Source organism: Salmo salar, chromosome 03, assembly GCF_965601325.2.
Source record: "Salmo salar chromosome 03, fSalSal1, whole genome shotgun sequence".
In the NCBI taxonomy this organism is placed as follows: Eukaryota; Metazoa; Chordata; class Actinopteri; order Salmoniformes; family Salmonidae; genus Salmo; species Salmo salar.
This window is the reverse complement of record NC_138293.1, coordinates 83,865,001-83,891,629: the sequence shown is the minus strand read 5'-3', so window position 1 is coordinate 83,891,629 and position 26,629 is coordinate 83,865,001. Positions and strand designations below refer to the sequence as shown.

Sequence of the window (26,629 nt, the reverse complement as noted above, 5' to 3'; positions counted from 1 at the left end):
TCCTTTTATTACTGTAGCCTTCTCCTGACTGTCACGTTGTACAGCGCCATATTTTCCTTTCCATCCTCACGGAAACCCTGAGGGTTCCATTTTTCTTGGAATAGAAACACCATAATATTAATCAAATGAATTATGCTAAATTTCTTAAAATCAATCCCATATACTATGCTCTTACGGAAAAGGTTTTAAATTCTCTAGTAATGCAAATATTGAAGACTATCAAATGCTTCTCAAAGATGCCATCTGGTGGTCAAACTAACTTGCATTAATGGTAAAACTGGCTGACAATTAAATAACTTGGCATAGAATTCTGCATCAGCCTGCAAGATATGCTGCAGTATGACGCAACTTTAAAGCAGGAACCACTGTAGCTTCAGGTGTAAGCTAGCAAGAAACGTTAGCCTACAAAGCTGGAAGCGACTGGTATCTACTTTCATTGTAAAGTGCTGCATCATTCAAGTGTGTTAACTTCTGTGCAGCATGAGTGGGGAGCTAACATGATGCAGCCCAGACTCCCTGTACAGCATGAGTGGGGAGCTAACATGATGCAGCCCAGACTCCCTGTACAACATGAGTGGGGAGCTAACATGATGCAGCCCAGACTCCCACTACAGCATGAGTGGGGAGCTAACATGATGCAGCCCAGACTCCCTGTACAGCATGAGTGGGGAGCTAACATGAATGCGGCCCAGACTCCCTGTACAGCATGAGTGGGGAGCTAACATGATGCAGCCCAGACTCCCTGTACAGCATGAGTGGGGAGCTAACATGATGCAGCCCAGACTCCCTGTACAACATGAGTGGGGAGCTAACATGATGCAGCCCAGACTCCCTGTACAACATGAGTGGGGAGCTAACATGATGCAGCCCAGACTCCCACTACAGCATGAGTGGGGAGCTAACATGAATGCGGCCCAGACGCCCAGTACAGGCTAAGTGGAGCAGGCACGGTGCACTCGCACTATAAGGTGGACATTGGCTGCGCTGGTAGAGAGACTTGATCAATGAGACACATTTGACAGAAGTACCGGAAGTCAAATAAATGCTAGTACGGAACCATTTTTCATGTTCTAGTATTGAAAAAGTACAGAAGGGTCGGTATACCATGCAACACTATTAGGCGGCCCGCCCAATACTTTTCTATGCAGAAAAAAAACCTGCAGACACAAATTTAACTTATAGAAACTAATAATGACTGAGTTGAAATCTTTAGACTGGTCTTCAGGTTGTTTAAATCAGATCAAATCTCTCTCTCACACACATGCCAGATGTGTTTACTCTCCGCCCCTCCACAGTGGCTGCCTGCTGTAATTTACTCTCTCTATTTAGAATCCCAGGCCAGGTCGAGCACATTCAAAACAAACAAGGAACACAACAACAGATCCTCCCACACAGCGGTGCACACAGCCCTGCAGGTAAACTAGACTGCAGTCTGAAGCACAGTGTGGTACACAGCAGACCCAAGGAAACAGGCAAGGAAACAACAACGGCATACACTATACATATCTGCATTCTCCTTTTAAAGTGGCAAACTAAACAAAATACAAGGAAAACACTTGAACTATCATCAATATAAGACATGAATCCCGGAAAAGCTCCACTAAAAAAATGTACAACACATAATCACAGAGAAAACAAGTTGGACTGTCGACTGTGGTCAAGTTCAGGGTTGTGGAACATTCCCAGAGGTCAAAAAGGTCACAAAGGAAAAAGCTCAAAGTAAAGTGCTAACCTGTGTGCGATGCACCAGAGGATTTCTGACTCGAGTCAGGTTCGGGGCGTCCTGGTACAGTTGGAAGGGTCCCAGGGGGCAGCGGCTGACCCCTCTTCAGCAGCTGCTTGTGCTCCTGCTGGCGGAAGCGCGGAGGGATCTCTCTTGGCGGGTAACGCTGTTGGGCGGGCGAGGGCTGGGACTGCTGCTGGGCACTGGAGGAGGCGCGCTTGCCATTACTTCCACTGGTGGGGGGCACAGACGGGGTGGCACTGGGGTTGGCGGGGGGAGGAGGAGGGGTGGGGCCGGGCTTGGCTGAGTCTGGCACTGTGGAGGGAAGAGAGAGGAGGCAGGAGGTTAGGGCACCAGGCAGAAGCTGATTTTGATTTGTTCAACACACACACACACACACACACACACACACACACACACACACACACACCACACACACACACACTTAGCAGTCTATTGATGATACCGAGGCATCATCAGTTCACCATCCCTCAATCTTAAGCATTAGTAGGCTTAAGGCAAAGCCAACTATCTGATCTTAGATCAGTGTTTATAAGGACAATCACATCCTAACCCTGGAAAAAGAGGCCAGTTTTAGAGCTACTCTTCCCTCTTCCCCCCCCACCCATCCTACTGACCTAGCCGTGACTTCTTCTCACATTCCACCCTGACCGTCTATTATGTCTACGCTTCCAGCCCCTATGACAAGCTCCACTCACCCACTTCCTCAGTCTAGCATAAGCCAGCTAACGCTGTTTAGCATGGTATGCTAGCTAATTACTCAACTCATTACATTTCCTCAGCTCAGTAATAGCTAGCAAGCACCATTAAGCATGCTAGCTAAGTACTATATTCATGTATTGCCGCAACTGTTTTAGCTTCTTAGCAGCCTAGCATGCTAAGTACTGTACTCATTAATTTCCGGGCTCTATATTAGCAGTTTTGTAGGCTAGCACCATAAGTATTAGCAACAGAGGGGAAGTGCTCAAAAAGGTCAGGGCTCAATCCGTATGAGAGGCCAAGTAGCAAGAGGATCAGATTTGGAACGACAGGTGCATTATGGAAAAGAGATGTATTCTGGTCATAATCTCTGTACTGGTGCTTACATAATAAATGTGATAGTCAGCAAAGAGCCTACTGCCGCTCTGCAATTTAATACATTAAATGCATGATCATTCAAATAAATGCATGATCATTTTTACCATGCTAGTAAATTATCATAATTTTATTTTCGGGCACTACAAAGATCCACCGGAAATGGACACAAGCTAACCTATTATACCAAGTAAAAGAGAGGCTTGTAAGTCGCTCTGGATAAGAGCATCTGCTCAATTACCAATATGTTAATGTATGTGTAAGTGTATTGAGTAGAAAACATGGTGAGGGTAAAAGACAAAGGGTTAAAAACACAGCAAAAGAAGCTGACTATACTGCTCTGACAAATTCCTTAGAAACAGCTTATTGATTCATTGTTTTTTGTTCCACTGTTTTATTGTTACGCTTCCCCCAAAAAGAATTCAACAAAATTGTGATTTAAATAACTTGGGAATAGAGGAATGCTCAGACACAGACAGTAGTGGGATGCAGTCTAAACAAAGACATGCCTGCTAAATCACACAGCCAGAGGGAGCAAGAGAGAAAGATCTGGCATGGCAACACTAGTAAAAACATCAGCAGGATCCAGCAACACAGACCAGAAGCCAAACAAACCAGCGTGAGATTGTGATCTGTTTTACAGTATGAGAGAATCAATGTGCGAGACAGGCAACAATCCTGTGGCTAAATATTCTCACATAGTAAAAAGCTCATTATAAACTGGGTGGTTTGAGCCCTGAATGCTGATTGGCTGACAGCTGTGGTATATCAGAACGTATACAGTACCACGGTATGACACTTTTTTTTTACTGCTGTAATTACATTGGTAACCAGTTTATAATAGCAATAAGGCACCTCGGGGGGTTGTGGTATTGTGTCGTGCCCAAGAACAGCCCTTAGCCGTGGTATATTGCCCATATACCACACACCCCCTCAGGCCTTACTGATTAAGTAACCCACAGAAAATCATGTGTGGGTTCTGGGTACGACGCTGTATGGGAACGGTGCTGCTCCATTGACCGCAGCCCAATGTTTGTGCAGTGAACGGTGAACAGCTTACACACACAATGTTATGTAACCGGGAGGCCCACAGTAAGGGGGAAGAGGACAGAATGGTGTCATACAAAAACATTTATTTAACCTTTATTTTAGCAGGGAGTCATACTGAGACCAAGATCTCTTATAAAGAAGAGGCCTGTAATTACAAAAATATACACATTAATACAACATGAAAAGCAGAGATACAAAACAATCATAGAAAACAAACAGACATTTTTTCCACAAGTAAGGTGCAAAAAAACTAAAAGCAGATTTACCTAACTCTGTAGAGACAAAGGAAGTTCCAGAGTTAGCCATCACTGAGACCGGGGTAACCCCATTTTTTGGGCCAGAATTTCTGGTGACCCCACCCCACCCCAAATCAAAACAACCTTAAAATAAAAAAAGTAAGTACATTTAGATTCACATCCACAAATAACCTTCAATTGAAATATCTTATCAAAGCACCAATAAATACATTTACTCAATGATATTGTATTTTTCTAATTATCTTTCTCAAATAGGTTTGCATTAGGGATGTTACCGGTTAATCAGTTAGCCCCCAAAAACACATTTCACCGGTCTTGCTTATCGGTCTATAGAGTAAATTTGCATAACTTTGTGGAATTAAAAATTGGCTCGTGTGTATTTGTTAGTCTTCATGCATTTTAATTTATCACATGCGCACAGCATACACAGCCTAGTTTGAAGAGCGGAATAGCCTACCATCTGTCAGACAGCACAAGAGTAGCTCCTCAAAAAGCCTGTGTAGGCTACTGGAGTGAATTCAGCTGCATAGGCTATAGGCTATCGTTGACTATCAGCACATCTCCCACCACTTTGCAATGTGAGCTTGAAACCTGAACATTTTCACTTTACGTCAAATAAATCAGGCATGTTTAACCTTGCGTCAAAGTAGCCTTGCGAAAATCCATCCATAGAAACGTGGAGGCAATTATTTTATTGGTTTTCATATCAACTTTCTTTTGTTGTGCAGAAGCCAAATGCATTTTCCTAGTCATATTAGCAACCCATCATAGTAGCTGCTATTAGATTCCCCCTCTTTCTACGTTTCTAAAAGAGATGTTCATCTCTGTCACATATGGAACTGCTCACATTAGGTGCTCTGTTGAGAACGGTGTTCCCGCTAATTGCATTTGGGTAAATGTTTGAAAATGACGTTTTATTAGCTGCTTCATTATACGAGTTGCATGTTTAATAACAGCCTTTTGACTGTAAGACGATAGGCTTGCTATTGTTGCATGTTTCCATTAAGCTCTTAATGAAAAATGTCCGGTCCTTGTATGCATGCATTGTATCAGAGAGGAAGAGGCAAAGCGAGACGTTTCACTCTCGCCAAAATCTGTCCAAAATAAGTCCACTGCGTTTTTATGGGCTTGTTTTGGGCCTAAACTTGTCGCCTGCCTTTCTGCCTTGGGACGACTCCCATTGTTAGGGTGGAAACATAAGCATTTCATCATTATATACAGATCTCTGATAGTATTTTCTGTTGGTCACGTCAATTTTATGGTTTGGAAAAAATTTAACCATTTGTTGACCGGTTAATGGAGGGTCAGTTAGGCGGCTGCAAAATTAACCGAAATTTGCAACCTTTTTATATTTGTCCCATACAATAATCTCCACTCTTAATTAGTTATCACCCCCACCCCCAAACAGTTTTTTTGGGGTGACCCCACTGAAACTCCCACGTGACAGCACTAGCGACTCCGAATACCACTGATCTAGGAGACTTCAGAGGGCCAAACTAGGCCTAATTTCTGATTAAGAATGCAGTGATGTGTACTGAACCTGTCGCCGTGTAATAAAGTGTAGTGCACGGTGATACTATTAGGCATGACCTAATTTCAGTAGAAGCCCATTTTTATTCTCAACTTCTTAATATTTTACCCCCAATTGCGATCCTATTATGATCTTGTCTCATCGCTCGGGAAAGGCGAAGGTCGAGTCATGCATCCTCCGAAACATGACCCGCCAAACCACACTTTATTGATATCCGCCTGCTTAACCTGGAAGCCAGCTTCACCAGTGTCGGAGGAAACACTGTTCAACTGACAACCGCAGTCAGCCTGCAGGCACCCAGCCTGCCACAAGGAGTCGCTAGAGCGCAATGAGCCAAGTAAAGCCCCCCCCCCCCCCCCCCCAGCCCAAACCCTCCCCTAACCCGGACAACACTGGGCCAATTGTGTTGTGACATCCTAGGATCGAATCCGGGTCTGTAGTGACGCCACAAGCACTGCGATGCAGTGCCTTAGACCACTGCGCCACTCAGGAGGCCTTCTGTGTGTTTATTAAAGAGAGCTATCAAGATGCCCAGATACTTATAAACATGGACACGATCAATGTGGGCACCATCCAAGGTACAGATGCTTAAATGTATCAACATACAGCTGGCTGGTTATATGCTGTAATGGCAGGATAGAACAGCGGCGTCTGGTAAGACAAGGGGTGGCGGACTATGTAAACTCAGCAAAAAAAGAAACGTCCCTTTATCAGGACACTGTCTTTCAAAGATAATTAATTCAAATCCAAATAACTTCACAGATCTTCATTGTAAAGTGTTTAACTTCTTTGGGATAGGAGGCAGTATTTTCACGGCCGGATAAAAAACGTACCCGATTTAATCTGGTTACTACTCCTGCCCAGAAACTAGAATATGCATATAATTAGTAGATTTGGAAAACACTCTAAAGTTTCTAAAACTGTTTGAATGGTGTCTGAGTATAAAATAACTCATATGGCAGGCCAAACCCTGAGAAGATTCCATACAGGAAGCATCTCTATCAAAAATAGAGCATCTGTGCTGTAACGTGACATTTTCTAAGGTTTCCATTGGATCTCAGAAGGCGCCAGAAAGTGTAAAGGGGTGTCTGCAGTCTCTGGGCTAAGTACAGCAGCTCTGTTTGAGTGGTCAGGTTGAGAACAGTGACACTGGAGATGCGCGTCCACGAGACTACTCCATTTTTTTTCTTTCAGCCTTTGAATGAATACAACGTCGCCCGGTTGGAATATTATCGCTACTTTACGAGAAAAATAGCATAAAAATGTATTTTAAACAGCGTTTGACATGCTTCTAAGTACGGTAATGGAATATTTGGATTTTTTTTGCTGAGTTTATTTCTCTAAATAACAGCTGGTGCACGATATCTAAGGAAGTCTTGAGGTTTTTCCTCGCCTGAGGTAGAGTATCTCATGATAAGCTGTAGACCACACCATCTACCTAGAGAGTTTTCATCTGTATTTTTCATAGCTGTCTACACACACCACCCCAGACTGACGCTGGCACTAAGACCACACTCAATGAGGTGTATTCCGCCATAAGCAAACAGGAAAACGCTTACCCAGAGAAGGCGCTCCTAGTGGCCGGGGACTTTAATGCAAGGAAACTTAAATCAGTTTTACCTCATTTTTATCGGCATGTTAAATGTGCAACCAGAGGAAAAAATAAAAATAAAAAAATTCAATAAAATACATACACTCTGGACCACCTTTACTCCACACACAGAGACGCATAAAAAGCTCTCCCTCGCCCTCCATTTGGAAAATCTGACCATAATTCTATCCTCCCGATTCCTGCATACAAGCAAAAATTAAAGCAGGGAGCACCAGTGACTCGATCAATTTTAAAAAAAATGTAAAAATAAAAGTGGTCAGACAAAGCAGATCCTAAGCTACAGGACTGTTTTTCTAGCAGACTGGAATATGTTCCTGGATTCCTCCGATTTCATTGAGGAGTACACCACAGTCATTGACTTCAGCAATAAGTGCATCGATGACGTCATCCCCACAGTGACCGTACGTACATACCCCAACCAGAAGCCATGGATTACAGGCAACATCCTCCCTGAGCTAAAGGCTAGAGCTGCCATTTTCAAGGAGCGGGACTCTAACCAGGAAGCTTAGAAGAAATCCCGCTATACCCTCTGATGAACCATCAAACAGGCAAAGGGTAAATACAGGACTAAGATCGAATCGTACTACACAGGCTCCGAACATCGACGGCTGTGGCAGGGCATGCAAACCATTACAGACCACAAAACGAAGCACAGCCGAGAGCTGCCCAGTTACACAAGCCTACCAGTTGAGCCAAATTATTTCTATGCTTGCTTCGAGGCAAATAACACTGAAACATGGATGAGAGCACCAGCTGTTCCGGACAACTGTGTGATCACGCTCTCCGCAGTTGATGTGAGTAAGACCTTTAAATAGGTCAACATTCACAAGGCCACTTAGCCAAACGGATTACCAGGATGTTTACTGCGAGCATGCACTGACCAACTGGCAAGAGTCTTCAATGACATTTTCAATGTCTCCCTGTCCGAGTCCAATACCAACATGTTTCAAACAGACCACCATAGTGTTCTTGGGCACAGGGACTAAGGTAACCTGCCTAAAGGACTACCAACCCGTAGCACTCATGTCTGTAGCCATGAAGTGCTTCGAAAGGCTGCTCACATCAACACCAGTATCCCAGAAACCCTAGACCCACTCCAATTTGCATACCGCCCTAACAGATCCACAGAAGATGCAATCTCTATTGCACTCCACACTGCCCTTTCCCACCTGGACAAAAGGAACACCTATGTGAGAATGCTGTTCATTGACTTCAGCTCGGCGTTCAACACCATAGTGCCCTCAAAGCTCATCAATAAGCTAAGGACCCTGGGACTAAACATATCCTTCTGCAACTGGATCCTGGACTTCCTGACGGGCCAACCCCAGGTGGTAAGGGCAGGTAGCAGCACATCCGCCACGCTGATCCTCAACACAGGGGCCCCTCAGGGGTGCGTGCTCAGTCCACTCCTATACTCCCTGTTCATTCATGACTGCATGGCCAGGCACGACTCCAACACCATCATTAAGTTTTCCGATGACAACAGTGGTAGGACTGATCACCAACAACGATGAGACAGCCTATAGGAAGGAGGTCAGAGACCTGGCCATGTGTGGCCAGGAAAACATCCTCTCCCTCAACATGATCAAGACAAAAGGAGATGATTGTGGACTAAAGGAAAAAGAGGACCGAGCACGCCCTCCATTCTCATCGACAGGGCTGTAGTGGGGCAGGTTGAGATCTTCAAGTTCTTTGGTGTCCACGTCACCAACAAACTAACATGGTCCAAGCACACCAAGACAGTCGTGACAAAACCTATTCCCCCTCAGGAGACAAGATTTAGCATGGGTCCTCAAAAGGTTCTACAGCTGCACCATCGAGAGTATCCTGACTGGTTGCATCACTGCCTGGTACGGCAACAGCTCGGCCTCCTACAGCAAGACACTGCAGAGGGTAGTGCATACGGCCCAGTACATCACTGGGGCAAAGCTTCCTGCCATCCAGGCTGTGTCAGAGGAAGGCCCTAAAAATTGTCAAAGACTCCAGCCACCCTAGTCATAGACTGTTCTCTCTGCTACCGCACTGCTATCGGTACCGGAGCCCCAAATCTAGGTCCAAGAGGCTTCTAAACAGCTTCTACCACCAAGTCATAAGACTCCTGAACATCTAATCAAATGGCTTCACAGACTATTTGCATTGCCCCTCCCCTCTTTACACCGTTGCTACTCTCTGTAGTTATGTATTCATAGTCACTTTAATAACTCTACATACATGTACATATTACCTCAACTAACCGGTGCACCCGCACATTGACTCTCTACCGGTACCCCCTGTATATAGTCGTGCTATTATTTTACTGCTGCTCTTTAACCTGTTAGGGCTAGGGGGCAGCATTTGCACGTCTGGATAATTTTTTTTTACCCGATTTAATCTGGTTACTAATCCTACCCAGTAACTAGAATATGCATATACTTATTATATATGGATAGAAAACACTCTATAGTTTCTAAAACTGTTTGAATGGTGTCTGTGAGTATAACAGAACTCATTTGGCAGGCAAAACCCTGAGACATTTTCTGACAGGAAGTGGATACCTGATGTGTTGTATTGACTTTAAACCTATCCCATTGAAAAACACAGGGGCTGAGGAATATTTTGGCACTTCCTATTGCTTCCACTAGATGTCACCAGCCTTTACAAAGTGTTTTGAGTCTTCTGGAGGGAGATCTGACCGAACAAGAGCCATGGAACAATGATGTCCCATTAGACACCTGGCGTGCGAGTTCATGTTGGGTACCCTCGTTCCAATACGTTATAAAAGAGTATGCATTCGTCCACCTTGAATATTATTCATGTTCTGGTTAAAAAAGGCCCTAATGATTTATGCTATACAACGTTTGACATGTTTGAACGAACGTAAATATATTTTTTCCCCTCGTTCATGACGAGAAGTCCGGCTGGCTTAGATCATGTGCTAACAAGATGGAGATTTTTGGACATAAATGATGAGCTTTTTTGAACAAAACTACATTCGTTATGGACCTGTGATACCTGGAAGTGACATCTGATGAAGAGAATCAAAGGTAATGGATTATTTACATAGTATTTTCGATTTTAGATCTCCCCAACATGACGTCTAGTCTGTATCGCAACGCGTATTTTTCTGGGCGCAGTGCTCAGATTATTGCAAAGTGTGATTTCCCAGTAAGGTTATTTTTAAATCTGGCAAGTTGATTGCGTTCAAGAGATGTAAATCTATAATTCTTTAAATGACAATATAATATTTTACCAATGTTTTCTAATTTTAATTATTTAATTTGTGACGCTGACTTGACTGCCGGTTATTGGAGGGAAACGATTTCCTCAACATCAATGCCATAGTAAAACGCTGTTTTTGGATATAAATATGAACTTGATAGAACTAAAAATGCATGCATTGTCTAACATAATGTCCTAGGAGTGTCATCTGATGGAGATTGTAAAAGGTTAGTGCATCATTTTAGCTGGTTTTATGGTTTTGGTGACCCTGTCTTTGACTTGACAAAACATTACACACAACTCTTGTAAATGTACTGTCCTAACATACTCTAAATTTATGCTTTCGCCGTAAAACCTTTTTGAAATCGTAAAACGTGGTTAGATTAAGGAGATGTTTATCTTTCAAATGGTGTAAAATAGTTGTATTTTTGAAAAATTTGAATTTTGACATTTATTTGGATTCAAATTTGCCGCTCTTGAAATGCACCTGCTGTTGATGGAGTGCACCACGGGTGGCACGCTAGCGTCCCACCTAGCCCATAGAGGTTAATTACCTGTTACTTTTATTTCTTATTCATATTTGTACTGCATTGTTGGTTCAGGGCTCGTAAGAGAGCATTTCACTGTAAGGTCTACACCTGTTGTATTTGACGCATGTGACTAATAATATTTTATTTGATTTTTTTATTTGATTTCCCCCCTGGTTCTCCCTCTGCCCCAGCAGCAGAGCCTCATTGTGGGCTACAGCTGTTGCCACCAGCCCCCTGACCAGCTCCAGCTCTACCTCAGCCTGCCTGCAGCATAGGAACCAGGCAGGAAAGCTCGAGCGCGCCTCGCATCAGACTTCTCGCCCTCTACTCTACTCCCTCCCTCCTCATTGTTTTTGCCAAAGATGGCTACATTAGGCCAAGCAGATGGAAGGCATATAAATTACACTGGCTAATTCTCCCTGATTCAGAGGGGATTTTCCTGTTAAAACTGGGAGTATTCTACATCCTGCCTTTAAATAGAACAGTATTAGAGTGATGGTGGTCTCTCTGACGTAGAGGCTTCCAGAAGTACTGGGGACGGATGGAGGGAGCGAAGAGGCGAGGCAAGCGGTCTGTTCTCTGGCTACACCAATCACAACATGGTGCAGAGAATAGTGTGCGTCACAGTCCCACCACCCCCGTGTCTGTCTATGTGTCTCTCTCTGAATCCAGCCCTCCCTCTAATCCACTTACAATTAGAGCACTATTCTCAGCTGGAGAGCGTTGTGTGGATTCCCAGTTCATCAAAGATGCACATCAAACTACGGCCCTGAGACCCTACAGCCTCACGCAAAGGAAGAGAATGGGATCCCATTTTACACTTTAAAAGAGCCCTTAATTTTCTGACGATCTCACACCACACACACACACACACACACGCGCATTTTCAAAACACAATCAAAAAAATATAAATAAAGAAACATTCTGTGTTTCAAACCATTTCACCTGCATTTTATTTTGAAAGTCAGTGTTTTTTGCTTCAATAGTGATCGGGGGTGCAGCTATAGTTTTCCTTCACAGAAAAGACATTAGTGCAACACATTCAGCAGAAAGTAGCTTCACCTTCATCAGATGACAGAAGTGCAAAGCTATTTGGCTCGTAGCCACACAAGTAAAAAAAGGAGGGCAAATGACTGAAGTTTGAGGTGCCCTTAATCTGTCTGTCTCTGTGTCTGCGTGTGTTCGCACCATGCAGACTGCTCTCCACTCATCAAATCGGGCCACACACACAATTATAGGCTTTTCCATAGCTTACGTCTTTAAAATCGGGCCAGGGAGAGGAATTTAATGGAGAGCTTTCATACCCGGGGCCTCGACAACAGCTCACACTGCTCTAAACAGGCTACTATTGCCCAATGTTTGGGGGGAAACACATGGGTAGATCGGAGAGATTAATTACTAGGTCTTCTCTGTTATAATGGGCTGCGTTCAGGAGGGAAAGTGTTCAACTCCATTTCACAGCAGTGGCGGGTCTTGGAAAGCAAGTCACTACAAGTGTTGACTTTAATACTGTGGTATATTGGGTTCAGGGAAGCTATGGATGTAAAAATAGAATGCAGCCAAGAAAAGGATGGGATGTGTCATGGCCTTACCAAGATGGCAGCGTGCAATAGAGCTGAATACATTGAATAGCTTCACAATGCAGATCAATGAATGACAGTCAATGTCGGCAACAAAAAAAACATCTGTTGCTTACAGGCAACTTCAGTCATATAGATACCAGGCCTAATCAGAACCAGATCAACTAGTCGATTAATCACAGAAGAATACTGTATATAGATACTGATCTGAAAATAAGATCAGATGAGAGACTGAGGTTAACTTCTTAGGGCTAGGGGGCAGTATTTTCACGGCCGGATAAAAAAACGTACCCGATTTAAACTGGTTACTACTCTTTTCCAGAAACGAGAATATGAATATAATTGGTAGATTTGGATAGAAAACACTCTGAAGTTTCTAAAACTGTTTGAATGGTGTCTGTGAGTATAACAGAACTCATATGGCAGGCCAAAACCTGAGAAGATTCCATACAGGAAGTGCCCTCTCTGACCATTTCTTGTGCTTCTGTGGCATCTCTGTCGAAAATACAGCATCTCTGCTGTAACGTGACAATTTCTAACGCTCCCATAGGCTCTCTGAAGGCGCCAGAAAGTGGAATGAGATCTCTGCTGTCTCTGGGCTAGGTACAGGAGCGCTGTTTGTGAGTGGTCAGGCTGGTGGCTCAGAGACAGGAGATACGCGGCCCCGAGAAGTGGCCATGTTTTTCTTTCAGCCTTTGAATGAAAACAACATCGCCCGGTTGGAATATTATCGCTATTTTACGAGAACAATTGCATAAAAATAGATTTTAAACAGTGTTTGACATGCTTCTAAGTACGGTAATGGAATATTTTGAAAATAAATTCACGACATGCGTCCGCGCGTCACCCTTCGGATAGGGACCTGAACGCACGAACAAAACTGAGGATATTTGAACATAACTATGGATTATTTGGAACCAAAACAACATGTGGTTGAAGTAGAAGTCCTGGGAGTGCATTCTGACGAAGAACAGCAAAGGTAATCCAATTTTTCTACTAGTAATTCTGAGTTTACTGAGCCTCGATGTTGGCGAGTGTCTGTTTAGCTAGCCTTGATTGCCGAGCTATCTACTCAGAATATTGCAAAATGTGCTTTTGCCGAAAAGCTATTTTAAAATCTGACACCGCGATTGCGTCAAGGAGTTCTGTATCTATAATTCTTTAAATAATTGACATGTATTTTGTAAACGTTTATCAACAGTAATTTAGTAAATTCACCGGAAGTTTTCGGTGTGTATGCTAGTTCTGAACGTCTGGTTTTTGGCTGGTCTTTGATATAAATATGAACTTGATTGAACAAAACATGCATGTATTGTATAACATAATGTCCTAGGATTGTCATTGGATGAAGATCATCAAAGGTTAGTGCTGCATTTAGCTGTGGTTTTGGTTTTTGTGACATATATGCTAGCTTGAAAAATGGCTGTGTGATTATTTCTGGCTGGGTACTCTCCTAACATAATCTAATGTTTTGCTTTCGCTGTAAAGCCTTTTTGAAATCGGACAATGTGGTTAGATTAACGAGAGCCTTGTCTATAAAATGGTGTAAAATAGTCATATGTTTGAGAAATTGAAGTTATAGCATTTTTGAGGTATTTGTATTTCGCGCCACGCGATTCCACTGGCTGTTGACTAGGTGGGACGATTTCGTCCCACATACCCGAGAGAGGTTAATGTAACAATCATATATGAACGAGATTGTGTGTGCATTTACACGCATGTATCCGTCCATGTTTGTGTGTGGAGTGTGTCTCCCTTAGGGTCTCAGAGGGGCTCGTCTGTCTCCCCCTCAGCGTGTTGAGCTGAGCTGCCATACTGAGCAGAGGGTCTCAGAGGGGCTCGTCTGTCTCCCCCTCAGCGTGTTGAGCTGAGTTGCCATACTGAGCAGAGGGTCTCGTCTGTCTCCCCCTCCTCAGCGTGTTGAGCTGAGCTGCCATACTGAGCAGAGGGTCTCGTCTGTCTCCCCCTCCTCAGCGTGTTGAGCTGAGCTGCCATACTGAGCAGAGGGTCTCGTCTGTCTCCCCCTCCTCAGCATGTTGAGCTGAGCTGCCATACTGAGCAGAGGGTCTCAGAGGGGAGGTGGAGATGATAGGGCTTAATTAATCCTGTTTAAATATGGGGCTGTAATTTCAAGGAACAGCTCTCTCCCAGGTCTCCTGATCCCTCAGAGGTCTGAGAGGCAGGAGGACTGTAGTTTAGAGGAACAGCTCTCTCCCAGGTCTCCTGATCCCTCAGAGGTCTGAGAGGCAGGAGGACTGTAGTTTAGAGGAACAGCTCTCTCCCAGGTCTCCTGATCCCTCAGAGGTCTGAGAGGCAGGAGGACTGTAGTTTAGAGGAACAGCTCTCTCCCAGGTCTCCTGATCCCTCAGAGGTCTGAGAGGCAGGAGGACTGTAGTTTAGAGGAACAGCTCTCTCCCAGGTCTCCTGATCCCTCAGAGGTCTGAGAGGCAGGAGGACTGTAGTTTAGAGGAAACGCTCTCAGAGGGCTCCTGATAACTCATAGAGGTATAAAAGGCAGGAGGACTTAACTGTGTTTAACACTTTGGTCTGACTACTGTATATTGAAATGGCACTATACTTTTATTCAACAACTTAAAACATTTTAAAGATGCACTATGCAGCTATCACCTCACCATTTCCTGGTTGCTAAAATTCTAATAGTTTGCCTAATTTCAGTTTGTGACAAAACAAGCAGGTATAATGTACAGAATTCAACCGCTATGAAATATAGTTTCCATAACCCAAAATATTGTATTTTCAGCTGGTGTACAAAACCAAAAGTAAAATATGCAAAAACAAAACTTAAGAACGGGAACCATAGAAATAGCACACATTGAACAGATACAGTACACCGCTTCTTAGACTTGATTTAAATGAAAATGACTGATCTATAACACACATTACTATGTAAATTTGGTCAGGTCGCCCAAAACGTTACATATTGCAGCTTTAAGGCTTTGAGTGTTTGTGTGCACCCAAGATGGAGGCCAGACAGACAGGATGAGGGCACAGGGACTGGAGCTGGTTCAGGTTAGCAGGACAGGAGACTTTCACACACACCACTTCCCCATCATAAAACATTGGTGGAATGTACTGGGGAGTAACTGCAGCTGGTGGCTGGGAGAGAGAGAGACCTGTTCAGAGGTGGAACTCTCAGTCACACACACAAGTAGAAGTGTGTGAGACAAAGTGTCAATGTTATATAACTGACCTAATGAGAGAGATCCAACTGGCCCACTGCGTCCCCTATTCCAGTAACCCATTTTAGTCCAACTCCTCTACCTGACTGCCCAGTTTCCTACACTCCACTGCTACTTTACCTGCCCACTCAACCCTGCCTGTCCACCCCATACATCATCCTACCACAACTCCCTCAGCAGCCAGCGCAAGCCTTACACCCAGCCTGCTCACCTCAACGTACACCGCTATAGATTCATGTCTTCCTGAAGGTAGTGTGGGTTATGGAGTGGTCGCTGGAAGTGTCGGCTTTGGCTTGGACACCCCAGGAGTAGGTATTAACATGGATAACTGGGATGCCGAGACTGGTCACATTTTCACCAAAAATAAAATGACAAGACCCGGGAGATTAGCCTACAACATTTCCCCCCCAACGTTGCATTAATGCAATTCCACAAAATACACAACATGCGCAGCAGCAGGTTAGCACAACATATAAGAGCACATTATCCAAACAGGTTGTCGCCTGGCAGCCATTAGCCTAGTGGATTTACTTCACACACACATCATTGACACTGGGGGGCTGCACACACTGCCCGCACACAGTTAATAAACCCTACAGGAAACCTCTACAGCAGGCTACAGTAGGCCTACAAAATAACACGGGCCTCTTTGCGCTGTCATTTCGACAGTCACACATTTCACAGGCCTATGCACAATTCACTAAATAGGTATCTCTGTCACAGAAATTAAGTCTTACCAATTCAGAGAGGCATGAGAGAAAATGATATCTTCTCCTGTCCTATTTTCCTATCCAGTCCCAATCCCACTGAAACCTAAAATCCTAACTCTTGTCCAGCATGAACATTCCTAACTTCATTCTGTAATCCATAGGTTACATTATCAAATCAAGTCTCTGGCCGATACATGTGAAAATACTGCTAGCCCATCTCCTCCACGCTGTCTCGTACTTGCTGCCCATATGAGAGCGTCTGTAGAGAATCAACAAACGTAGATACGGATATGTTTTAAACAGAGTTGGTCCCCTTTAACCTGTTAGGGCTAGGGGGCAGCATTTGCACGTCTGGATAAAAAAAATGTACCCGATTTAATCTGGTTACTAATCCTACCCAGTAACTAGAATATGCATATACTTATTATATATGGATAGAAAACACCCTAAATTTTCTAAAACTGTTTGAATGGTGTCTGTGAGTATAACAGAACTCATTTGGCAGGCAAAACCCTGAGACATTTTCTGACAGGAAGTGGATACCTGATGTGTTGTATTGCCTTTAAACCTATCCCATTGAAAAACACAGGGGCTGAGGAATATTTTGGCACTTCCTATTGCTTCCACTAGATGTCACCAGCCTTTACAAAGTGTTTTGAGTCTTCTGGAGGGAGATCTGACCGAACAAGAGCCATGGAACGATGATGTCCCATTAGACACCTGGCGCGCGAGTTCATGTTGGGTACCCTCGTTCCAATACGTTATAAAAGAGTATGCATTCGTCCACCTTGAATATTATTCATGTTCTGGTTAAAAAAGGCCCTAATGATTTATGCTATACAACGTTTGACATGTTTGAACGAACGTAAATATATTTTTTCCCCTCGTTCATGACGAGAAGTCCGGCTGGCTTAGATCATGTGCTAACAAGACGGAGATTTTTGGACATAAATGATGAGCTTTTTTGAACAAAACTACATTCGTTATGGACCTGTGATACCTGGAAGTGACATCTGATGAAGAGAATCAAAGGTAATGGATTATTTACATAGTATTTTCGATTTTAGATCTCCCCAACATGACGTCTAGTCTGTATCGCAACGCGTATTTTTCTGGGCGCAGTGATCAGATTATTGCAAAGTGTGATTTCCCAGTAAGGTTATTTTTAAATCTGGCAAGTTGATTGCGTTCAAGAGATGTAAATCTATAATTCTTTAAATGACAATATAATATTTTACCAATGTTTTCTAATTTTAATTATTTAATTTGTGACGCTGACTTGACTGCCGGTTATTGGAGGGAAACGATTTCCTCAACATCAATGCCATAGTAAAACGCTGTTTTTGGATATAAATATGAACTTGATAGAACTAAAAATGCATGCATTGTCTAACATAATGTCCTAGGAGTGTCATCTGATGGAGATTGTAAAAGGTTAGTGCATCATTTTAGCTGGTTTTATGGTTTTGGTGACCCTGTCTTTGACTTGACAAAACATTACACACAACTCTTGTAAATGTACTGTCCTAACATACTCTAAATTTATGCTTTCGCCGTAAAACCTTTTTGAAATCGTAAAACGTGGTTAGATTAAGGAGATGTTTATCTTTCAAAGGGTGTAAAATAGTTGTATGTTTGAAAAATTTGAATTTTGACATTTATTTGGATTCAAATTTGCCGCTCTTGAAATGCACCTGCTGTTGATGGAGTGCACCACGGGTGGCACGCTAGCGTCCCACCTAGCCCATAGAGGTTAAGATAACTTGATATTTAATCTATTTCCACTCTTCATCTCCCAGTTACTAATGAGCTGATCTGCTGTCTGTAAAATCAGCAACTCCATTTAGCCAAATATAGGAGATATTCGGTCATTCGTTGGAGGTTATCTAGCAAGCTTAGCAACGTTGGTAATTTTACTTGTTTGACTGCCGTTACAAAGTCTGTATGATTGGACAACGCTATTCTCCGGGTGTGCTTTGTGTCAAGATGTGCTGAAATGCGCTCAAATAATTGAGGAACATAACAGTCAAAATGTATGAACAACTTGTTCAGCAATTCACAACAATGTCATGGCGATCAAAGATCGAGTAACTATCATCAATAAATACCAGTTTCATTTGCTCTGAAATCTTTACATAGTGGCGCAGCCAAGCCGACAAGGTGGCACAGCGCCCCTCTTTTTGGGGGAGAACCCTGGCATAGTGACCATATCTTGGTTTTAAACGCTTTAAAGTGGGCACTGGAATTATTCCTGGTATTGAAACTTGGCATATTTTCAGGAAAATAGGAATCCCTACCCCGAGTGTGTGTGTGTGAGAGAGAGACTAAAATAAACAGACATCTATCACTATGTGATGCCTAATGATAGCTCTCATATACAGCCACTGTCCTATCTCAGTCATTTGTATAATTCACATCACATATGTGATTTGCGAGCCATTCTGCTCCACTGTTGGAGCTAGTAACATAAGCATTTAAATGCACCTGCTAATCTGTGTACGCGACCAATAAACTTTGATCTGACACAGCTACATACCAGAGGAGGCTGGTGGGAGGAGCTGTAGGACAGGCTTATTGTAATGGTTGGAATGGAATGAGTCAAACACGTGGTTTCCATGTTTGATACCGTTCCATTATTCCATTCCAGCCATTACAATGAGCCCGTCCTCCTACAGCTCCTCCCACCAGCCTCCTCTGCTATATACAATCCCAACAAGACATATCAGCTCTAACCTTAACATACTCCTAGACAATACAGCATAAACAACTGAATGAATGCCTCCCTTGCCTCTGTTCAGTGATTGGCTAATATCCATCTCCACTGTATTCATTCTCATAGCGTTTAGCCACTAAAGAGACATGACAGCGATGGCAGCACGTGGAATAAATAAATTCCCTCCAGAATACACTGCAATTTATGGCTCTGCTGCGACACAAAGCGCTGGGTGTAATTAAGTCAATGTGAAACGGCAAATTAATCTTATGAAATGACAGCGTTGTGTCGCCGCAGATTTGGAATAACAATGTGATCTTATGGCACTATGTAAATGTGGTGGCTGCAGCTCCATCTGGAATGGATGCTGTGTGTATGCTCCCTCCTACTCAAGGCCTACCGCAGACCTATTCATGCTAACAGAGTTACCGGATATGTATCCCTATGTTACAATATCCCCTCATCATGCAGTGCCAGGGAGAACATGCCTCCACATGGGTGATGGTCCAGTAGACAGGGAGGACTGGTGTCTGATGGGGTGGGGCATGCTACCTGCCATAGACAGGAGAGATTTAGGCACGGCTGTGTTGTAACACCAGATGATAGTGGTGGTAGAAACTAAGGCACGGCTGTGTTTTAACACCAGATGGTAGTGGTGGTAGAAACTAAGGCACGGCTGTGTTGTAACACCAGATGGTAGTGGTGGTAGAAACTAAGGCACGGCTGTGTTGTAACACCAGATGGTAGTGGTGGTAGAAACTAAGGCACGGCTGTGTTGTAACACCAGATGGTAGTGGTGGTAGAAACTAAGGCACGGCTGTGTTGTAACACCAGATGGTAGTGGTGGTAGAAACTAAGGCACGGCTGTGTTGTAACACCAGATGGTAGTGGTGGTAGAAACTAAGGCACGGCTGTGTTGTAACACCAGATGGTAGTGGTGGTAGAAACTAAGGCACGGCTGTGTTGTAACACCAGATGGTAGTGGTGGTAGAAACTAAGGCACGGCTGTGTTTTAACACCAGATGGTAGTGGTGGTAGAAACTAAGGCACGGCTGTGTTTTAACACCAGATGGTAGTGGTGGTAGAAACTAAGGCACGGCTGTGTTTTAACACCAGATGGTAGTGGTGGTAGAAACTAAGGCACGGCTGTGTTTTAACACCAGATGGTAGTGGTGGTAGAAACTAAGGCACGGCTGTGTTGTAACACCAGATGGTAGTGGTGGTAGAAACTAAGGCACGGCTGTGTTTTAACACCAGATGGTAGTGGTGGTAGAAACTAAGGCACGGCTGTGTTGTAACACCAGATGGTAGTGGTGGTAGAAACTAAGGCACGGCTGTGTTTTAACACCAGATGGTAGTGGTGGTAGAAACTAAGGCACGGCTGTGTTGTAACACTAGATGGTAGTGGTGGTAGAAACTAAGGCACGGCTGTGTTTTAACACCAGATGGTAGTGGTGGTAGAAACTAAGGCACGGCTGTGTTGTAACACCAGATGGTAGTGGTGGTAGAAACTAAGGCACGGCTGTGTTGTAACACCAGATGGTAGTGGTGGTAGAAACTAAGGCACGGCTGTGTTGTAACACCAGATGGTAGTGGTGGTAGAAACTAAGGCACGGCTGTGTTGTAACACTAGATGGTAGTGGTGGTAGAAACTAAGGCACGGCTGTGTTGTAACACTAGATGGTAGTGGTGGTAGAAACTAAGGCACGGCTGTGTTGTAACACCAGATGGTAGTGGTGGTAGAAACTAAGGCACGGCTGTGTTGTAACACCAGATGGTAGTGGTGGTAGAAACTAAGGCACGGCTGTGTTGTAACACTAGATGGTAGTGGTGGTAGAAACTAAGGCACGGCTGTGTTGTAACACCAGATGGTAGTGGTGGTAGAAACTAAGGCACGGCTGTGTTGTAACACCAGATGGTAGTGGTGGTAGAAACTAAGGCACGGCTGTGTTGTAACACTAGATGGTAGTGGTGGTAGAAACTAAGGCACGGCTGTGTTGTAACACTAGATGGTAGTGGTAGAATACCTCTCGCTCTATAGAGACAGAGAAATGGCTATGAACCAGAACTGCATGGAGAGAGGCTGATGAGCTGTAACTAGGCCACAGTCAGGAAGACACTGTAGAGAGGTAGGAGACGATCACCAAAGGCAATACGTGCTGCTTTCACGCTAGGGACTGGCTGATGGAAACCATACATAAGGACACGTGGGTCTGTGTGTGTACTTGTCAACTTTTTTATGTGACAGTCTAGACCCCTTCAAACTAACCTCTGGACTTCAAAGCCAGGTCCACTGCGTTTTTTCATTGTTTCCCTCTAATCAGGGACTGAATTAGACCCGGGACACCAGGTGTGTGCAATGAATTATCAGGTAGAACAGAAAACCAGCAGGCGACAGACCTCGTAGGGTAATTGTTGAATATCCCTGGTTTATACAGATGCACATGTGATTGTACTAATGTATTCATAAAAGCCTGTTGACCTATGCATTGATATAATTGTGTTTGTATGAGTGCCTGTACTACACACAGTCCCCGTGGAGGTCGGTGAGGCAGAGGGAACTTATTTATATGAATGTACTGTATGCCTTAGCCGTGTGTGTACACATGTGCCTTTTATGTTGATCTAGATGATGTGCACTGCTTATTGTATGTGTAAACTGTAGACAGGAAACTAGTGTGTTCTCACTCACTTTCTCACTCTACTCTCTCTGTTTCTTTCATGTACTTTGTTCCTGCAGTCTCTTTCCTTCAGACCCTTTCTTTCACTTCTGTCATTTCCTTCTCAGGAATATATGTTTGTGACAAGCCAGGTGAATTTCCTTTGCCTTTTTCACCCCAATCTCTCTATTCCTCCATCCACCCCCCATATGGGGCTCAGTTGGTAGAGCATGGTGTTTGCAACGCCAGGGTTGTGGGTTCGATTCCCACGGGGGACCAGTATGGGGAAGAAAAAAATATGAAATGTATGCATTCACTACTGTAAGTCGCTCTGGATAAGAGCGTCTGCTAAATGACTAAAATGTAAAAATGTATATATATTCTCCTCCTCCATCAGACCAGGTTGGGCCTCCCCATTCCAACCACAGTAGAAACGTGCAGTATTACGCTGGTGGCCTCTCCCTGCTTGTTGTTACCCGTATTCCTGCACCTTCACACTAACCCTGCTCTCAACAGTCAACACCACATTCTAATGTGTCACAGCCAGCTTTCAGGGGACTTTTCAGCCATACAAAATGGCTTGGTGGAAACATGCAAACCAAGAAAACTACGTAACCCAGATTACGGCTAACAGGACGGAAACAGGCTAACAGGACGGAAACAGGCTAACAGGACGGAAACAGGCTAACAAAGCTAACTGGATGGAAACAGGCTAACAAAGCTAACTAACCCAGATTACTGCTCATTATTGCAGCTCAGCAGCACAGACAGGCTCCAGTAGATACAGTCCTGCAGCCTACTATACCCTGTAGGGTTATTACACTAAGATGTCCCTTCCTCATCTTGACCTTTAAACCCCCCACTTCCCCAACCTCCTGTTAAGTGCTAGATGGCCGTTACAGGACCATTAACAGATGCCCTAATGAGCTTTCCTCGCGACTATCCCTCAAAACATAAGCCCCTCCCGGCCCCATCTGGCCAGTCACACCACATAACAGGTCCTCTCCCTCTCTCCAGTCCTCCTCTCTCGCTCATTAAGAGCTTTGGCACAGAGGGAAGTGAGAGGATGTGTTCTATCTACAGTGCTCTGGGTTCAATTCACTTCAAAACCCTGCCAGCTAAGCACACACTGTGCATACTCTCACTTTCTCTGTTGCTCCGACTGTCATTCTCCCTCCATCCCCCTCTCTTTTCAATCAATCAGTCAGTCAGTCTAAGGTAATAGGAGGTAGGAGTGGTTGCAGAATGTTGGAAAAGATGAGAACGCACCTTTGGTTTTCTGTTCAGTGACCTGGAAAGAAAGAGGAAGAACATATTAGCAAAATATATATATTTTTTGGGATTTCACGCAAAGTACAAGGGACTACAGATGAAATTGAGCTGGCTGGATAAAACTGCCACATTTATTGAATGTTGATGTGTAGGCCTATTGTCCCTGTCAAATACACATAATAAAGAAAGGAGTCCTAACTGAAGTATGTGTTTTATGTCAATCTTTAAAGCAACAGACAATCAATAGGTCTCTCTCGGAGTTAGCCTGCTAGCGTTAGCATGCTACTGGGTTGGCTGCCTGCACTTCAGCCTTGCTCTGACTGAAGCCAGCCCATTCCATTGGAACAGAATGTTCAGGGGAATGTTCTTATTAGCCTATTATAATGCTACATGTTTTATGTTCATCCCTCCACCGGCTGAGCTTAAGGGCTATTGCCTGGTGGGTCATGTGGTTTAGTTAGCCAGAAAGTGAAATAAGAGGCAGACAACACACACAGGTACAGTGGCATATGCAGGAACACACACACACGCTGGCCAGCTCCCCCCCTTCAGCTCTGCTTTCCTCAACCTCACAGGAGGCTGTATGTGATAAAGAGAAGCAGCATGACACGTTAGCCTGTTTAGCCAACGGAGTGGAAAGGGATCACTTACTGACACGGTTCAGAGCAGAGGGAGAGAGGGAGCGAGGGAGGGTGAAAGAGGAGAGGAAGAGAGCAGGGCACAGGGTAGAGGATGATATCATCATCTTGCTTTGTGTAAAGCGACACCATTAAAAACAGGGGTTGGTGCTTGTATGAGGTAGTAAGATAAAAATAGGGGTTGGTGCTAGAGGTCGAGAGATATATATATATATTTTGTAATAATGACAATTACAACAATACTGAATGAACACTTATTTTAACTTAATATAATAGATCAATAAAATAAATGTAGTCTCAAATAAATAATGAAACATGTTCAATTTGGTTTAAATAATGCAAAAACAAAGTGTTGGAGAAGTAAAAGTGCAATATGTGCCATGTAAAAAAAGCTAACGTTTAAGTTCCTTGCTCAGAACATATGAAAGCTGGTGGTTCCTTTTAACCTGAGTCTTCATTATTCCCAGGTAAGAAGTTTTAGGTTGTAGTTATTATAGGACTATTTCTCTCTATACCATTTGTATTTCATATACCTTTGACTATTGGATGTTCTAATAGGTACTTTAGTATTGCCAGCCTAATCTCGGGAGTTGTTAGGCTTGAAGTTAAACAGCACAATGCTTGAAGCACAGCGAAGAGCTGCTGGCAAATGCAGGAAAGTTCTGTTTGAATGAATGCTTACAAGCCTGCTGCTGCCTACCACCGCTCAGACAGACTGCTCTATCAAATCATAGACTTAATTATAATAACACACAGAAATACAAGCCTTGGGTCATTAATGTGGTCAAATCCGGAAACTATTTATTGTTTCAGTGAAATACGGAACCATTCCGTATTTTATCTAACGGGTGGCATCCCTAAGTCTAAATATTGCTGTTGCATTGCACAACCTTCAATGGAATGTCATAATTATGTACAATTCTGGAAAATTAATTACAGTCTTTGTTAGGAAGAAATGGTCTTCACACAGTTCGCAACGAGCCAGGCGGCCCAAACTGCTGCATATACCCTGACTCTGCTTGCACAGAACGCAAGAGAAGTGACACAATTTCCCTAGTTAAAAGAAATTCATGTTAGCAGGCAATATTAACTAAATATGCAGGTTTAAAAATATATACTTGTATTGACTTTAAGAAAGGCATTGATGTTTATGGTTAGGTACACATTGGTGCAACGACAGTGCTTTCTTCGCGAATGCGCTTGTTAAATCACCCGTTTGGCGGTGATAAATGATAAATTAACAGGCACCGCATCGATTATATGCAACGCAGGACAAGCTAGATAAACTAGTAATATCAACCATGTGTAGTTAACCTGTTGAGGGTAGGGGGCAGTATTAGCACGGCCGGATAAAAAACGTAGCCGATTTAATCTGGTTTTTACTACTGCCCAGAAACTAGAATATGCATATAATTATTGGCTTTGGATAGAAAACACCCTAAAGTTTCTAAAAACTGTTTGAATGGTGTCTGTGAGTATAACAGAACTCATATGGCAGGCAAAAACCTGAGAAGATTCTGTTCAGGAAGTGCCCTCTCTGACCATTCCTTGGGCTTCTTGACTCTTTTTATTGAAAACTTAGGATCTTTGCTGTAATGTGACACTTCCTACGGCTCCCATAGGCTCTCAGAACCCGGGAAAAAGCTGAATGACGTCTTTGCAGCCCCTGGCTGAAAAACATTACCGCCTTTGGTAAGTGGTCTATCAGAGGACAATGAGACTGAGGCGCGTGCACGAGGCGACCCCATGTTTTTATTTTCTCTCTCTTTCTACCAAAACAGGGTTTCCCAGGCGGAATATTATTGATTTTTACGAGAAAAATGGCATAAAAATTGATTTAAACAGCGGTTGACATGCTTCGAAGTACAGTAATGGAATATTTAGAATTTTTTTGTCATGAAACGCGTCGGGCGCGTCACCCTTCTTTACACTTCGGATAGTGTCTTGAACGCACGAACAAAACAGAGGATATTTGAACATAACTATGGATTATTTTGAACCAAACCAACATTTGTTATTGAAGTAGAAGTCCTGGGAGTGCATTCTGACAAAGAACAGCAAAGGTAATAACATTATTCTTATAGTAAATCTGACTTTGGTGAGGGCTAAACTTGGTGGGTGTCTAAATAGCTAGCCCTGTGATGCCGGCTATCTACTCAGAATATTGCAAAATGTGCTTTCACCAAAAAGCTATTTTAAAATCGGACATATCGAGTGCATAGAGGAGTTCTGTATCTATAATTCTTAAAATAATTGTTATGCTTTTTGTGAACGTTTATTGTGAGTAATTTAGTAAATTCACCGGAAGTTTATGCTAGTTCTGAACGTCACATGCTAATGTAAAAAGCTGGTTTTTGATATAAATATGAACTTGATTGAACAAAACATGCATGTATTGTATAACATAATGTCCTAGGTGTGTCATCTGATGAAGATCAAAGGTTAGTGATGCATTTAGCTGTGGTTTGGGTTTATGTGACATTATATGCTAGCTTGAAAAATGGGTGTCTGATTATTTCTGGCTGGGTACTCTGCTGACAATCTAATGTTTTGCTTTCGTTGTAAAGCCTTTTTGAAATCGGACAGTGTGGTTAGATTAACGAGAGTCTTGTCTTTAAAATGGTGTAAAATAGTCATATGTTTCAGAAATTGAAGTAATAGCATTTCTAAGGTATTTGAATATCGCGCCACGGAATTACACTGGCTGTTGCGTAGGTGGGACGATTTCGTCCCACCTTCCTTAGAGAGGTTAACTAGTGATTACGTTAAGATTGATTGTTTTTTATAAGATACGTTTAATGCTAGCAAGCACCTTACCGTGGCTCTTTGCTGCACTCGCATAACAGGTAGTCAGCCTGCC

At 43.4% G+C, this 26,629-nt stretch overlaps 1 protein-coding gene across 7 annotated transcripts in view; it reads right to left on the bottom strand.

The window, feature by feature from the left end:
- The window catches only part of LOC106606600 (trinucleotide repeat-containing gene 6C protein), a 99,533-nt gene that overhangs the window by 43,951 nt on the left and 28,953 nt on the right, over positions 1 to 26,629 (bottom strand). For all 7 annotated transcript variants that reach the window (XM_082972816.1, XM_082972818.1, XM_045715584.2 and 4 more), the window contains exons 3-4: positions 23,129 to 23,150; positions 1,733 to 2,038 (exon numbers count right to left, since the gene is read on the bottom strand). In XM_082972816.1, the coding sequence (XP_082828942.1) occupies positions 1,733 to 2,038; positions 23,129 to 23,150 (328 nt within the window). The remainder of the gene's footprint in view (positions 1 to 1,732; positions 2,039 to 23,128; positions 23,151 to 26,629) is intronic.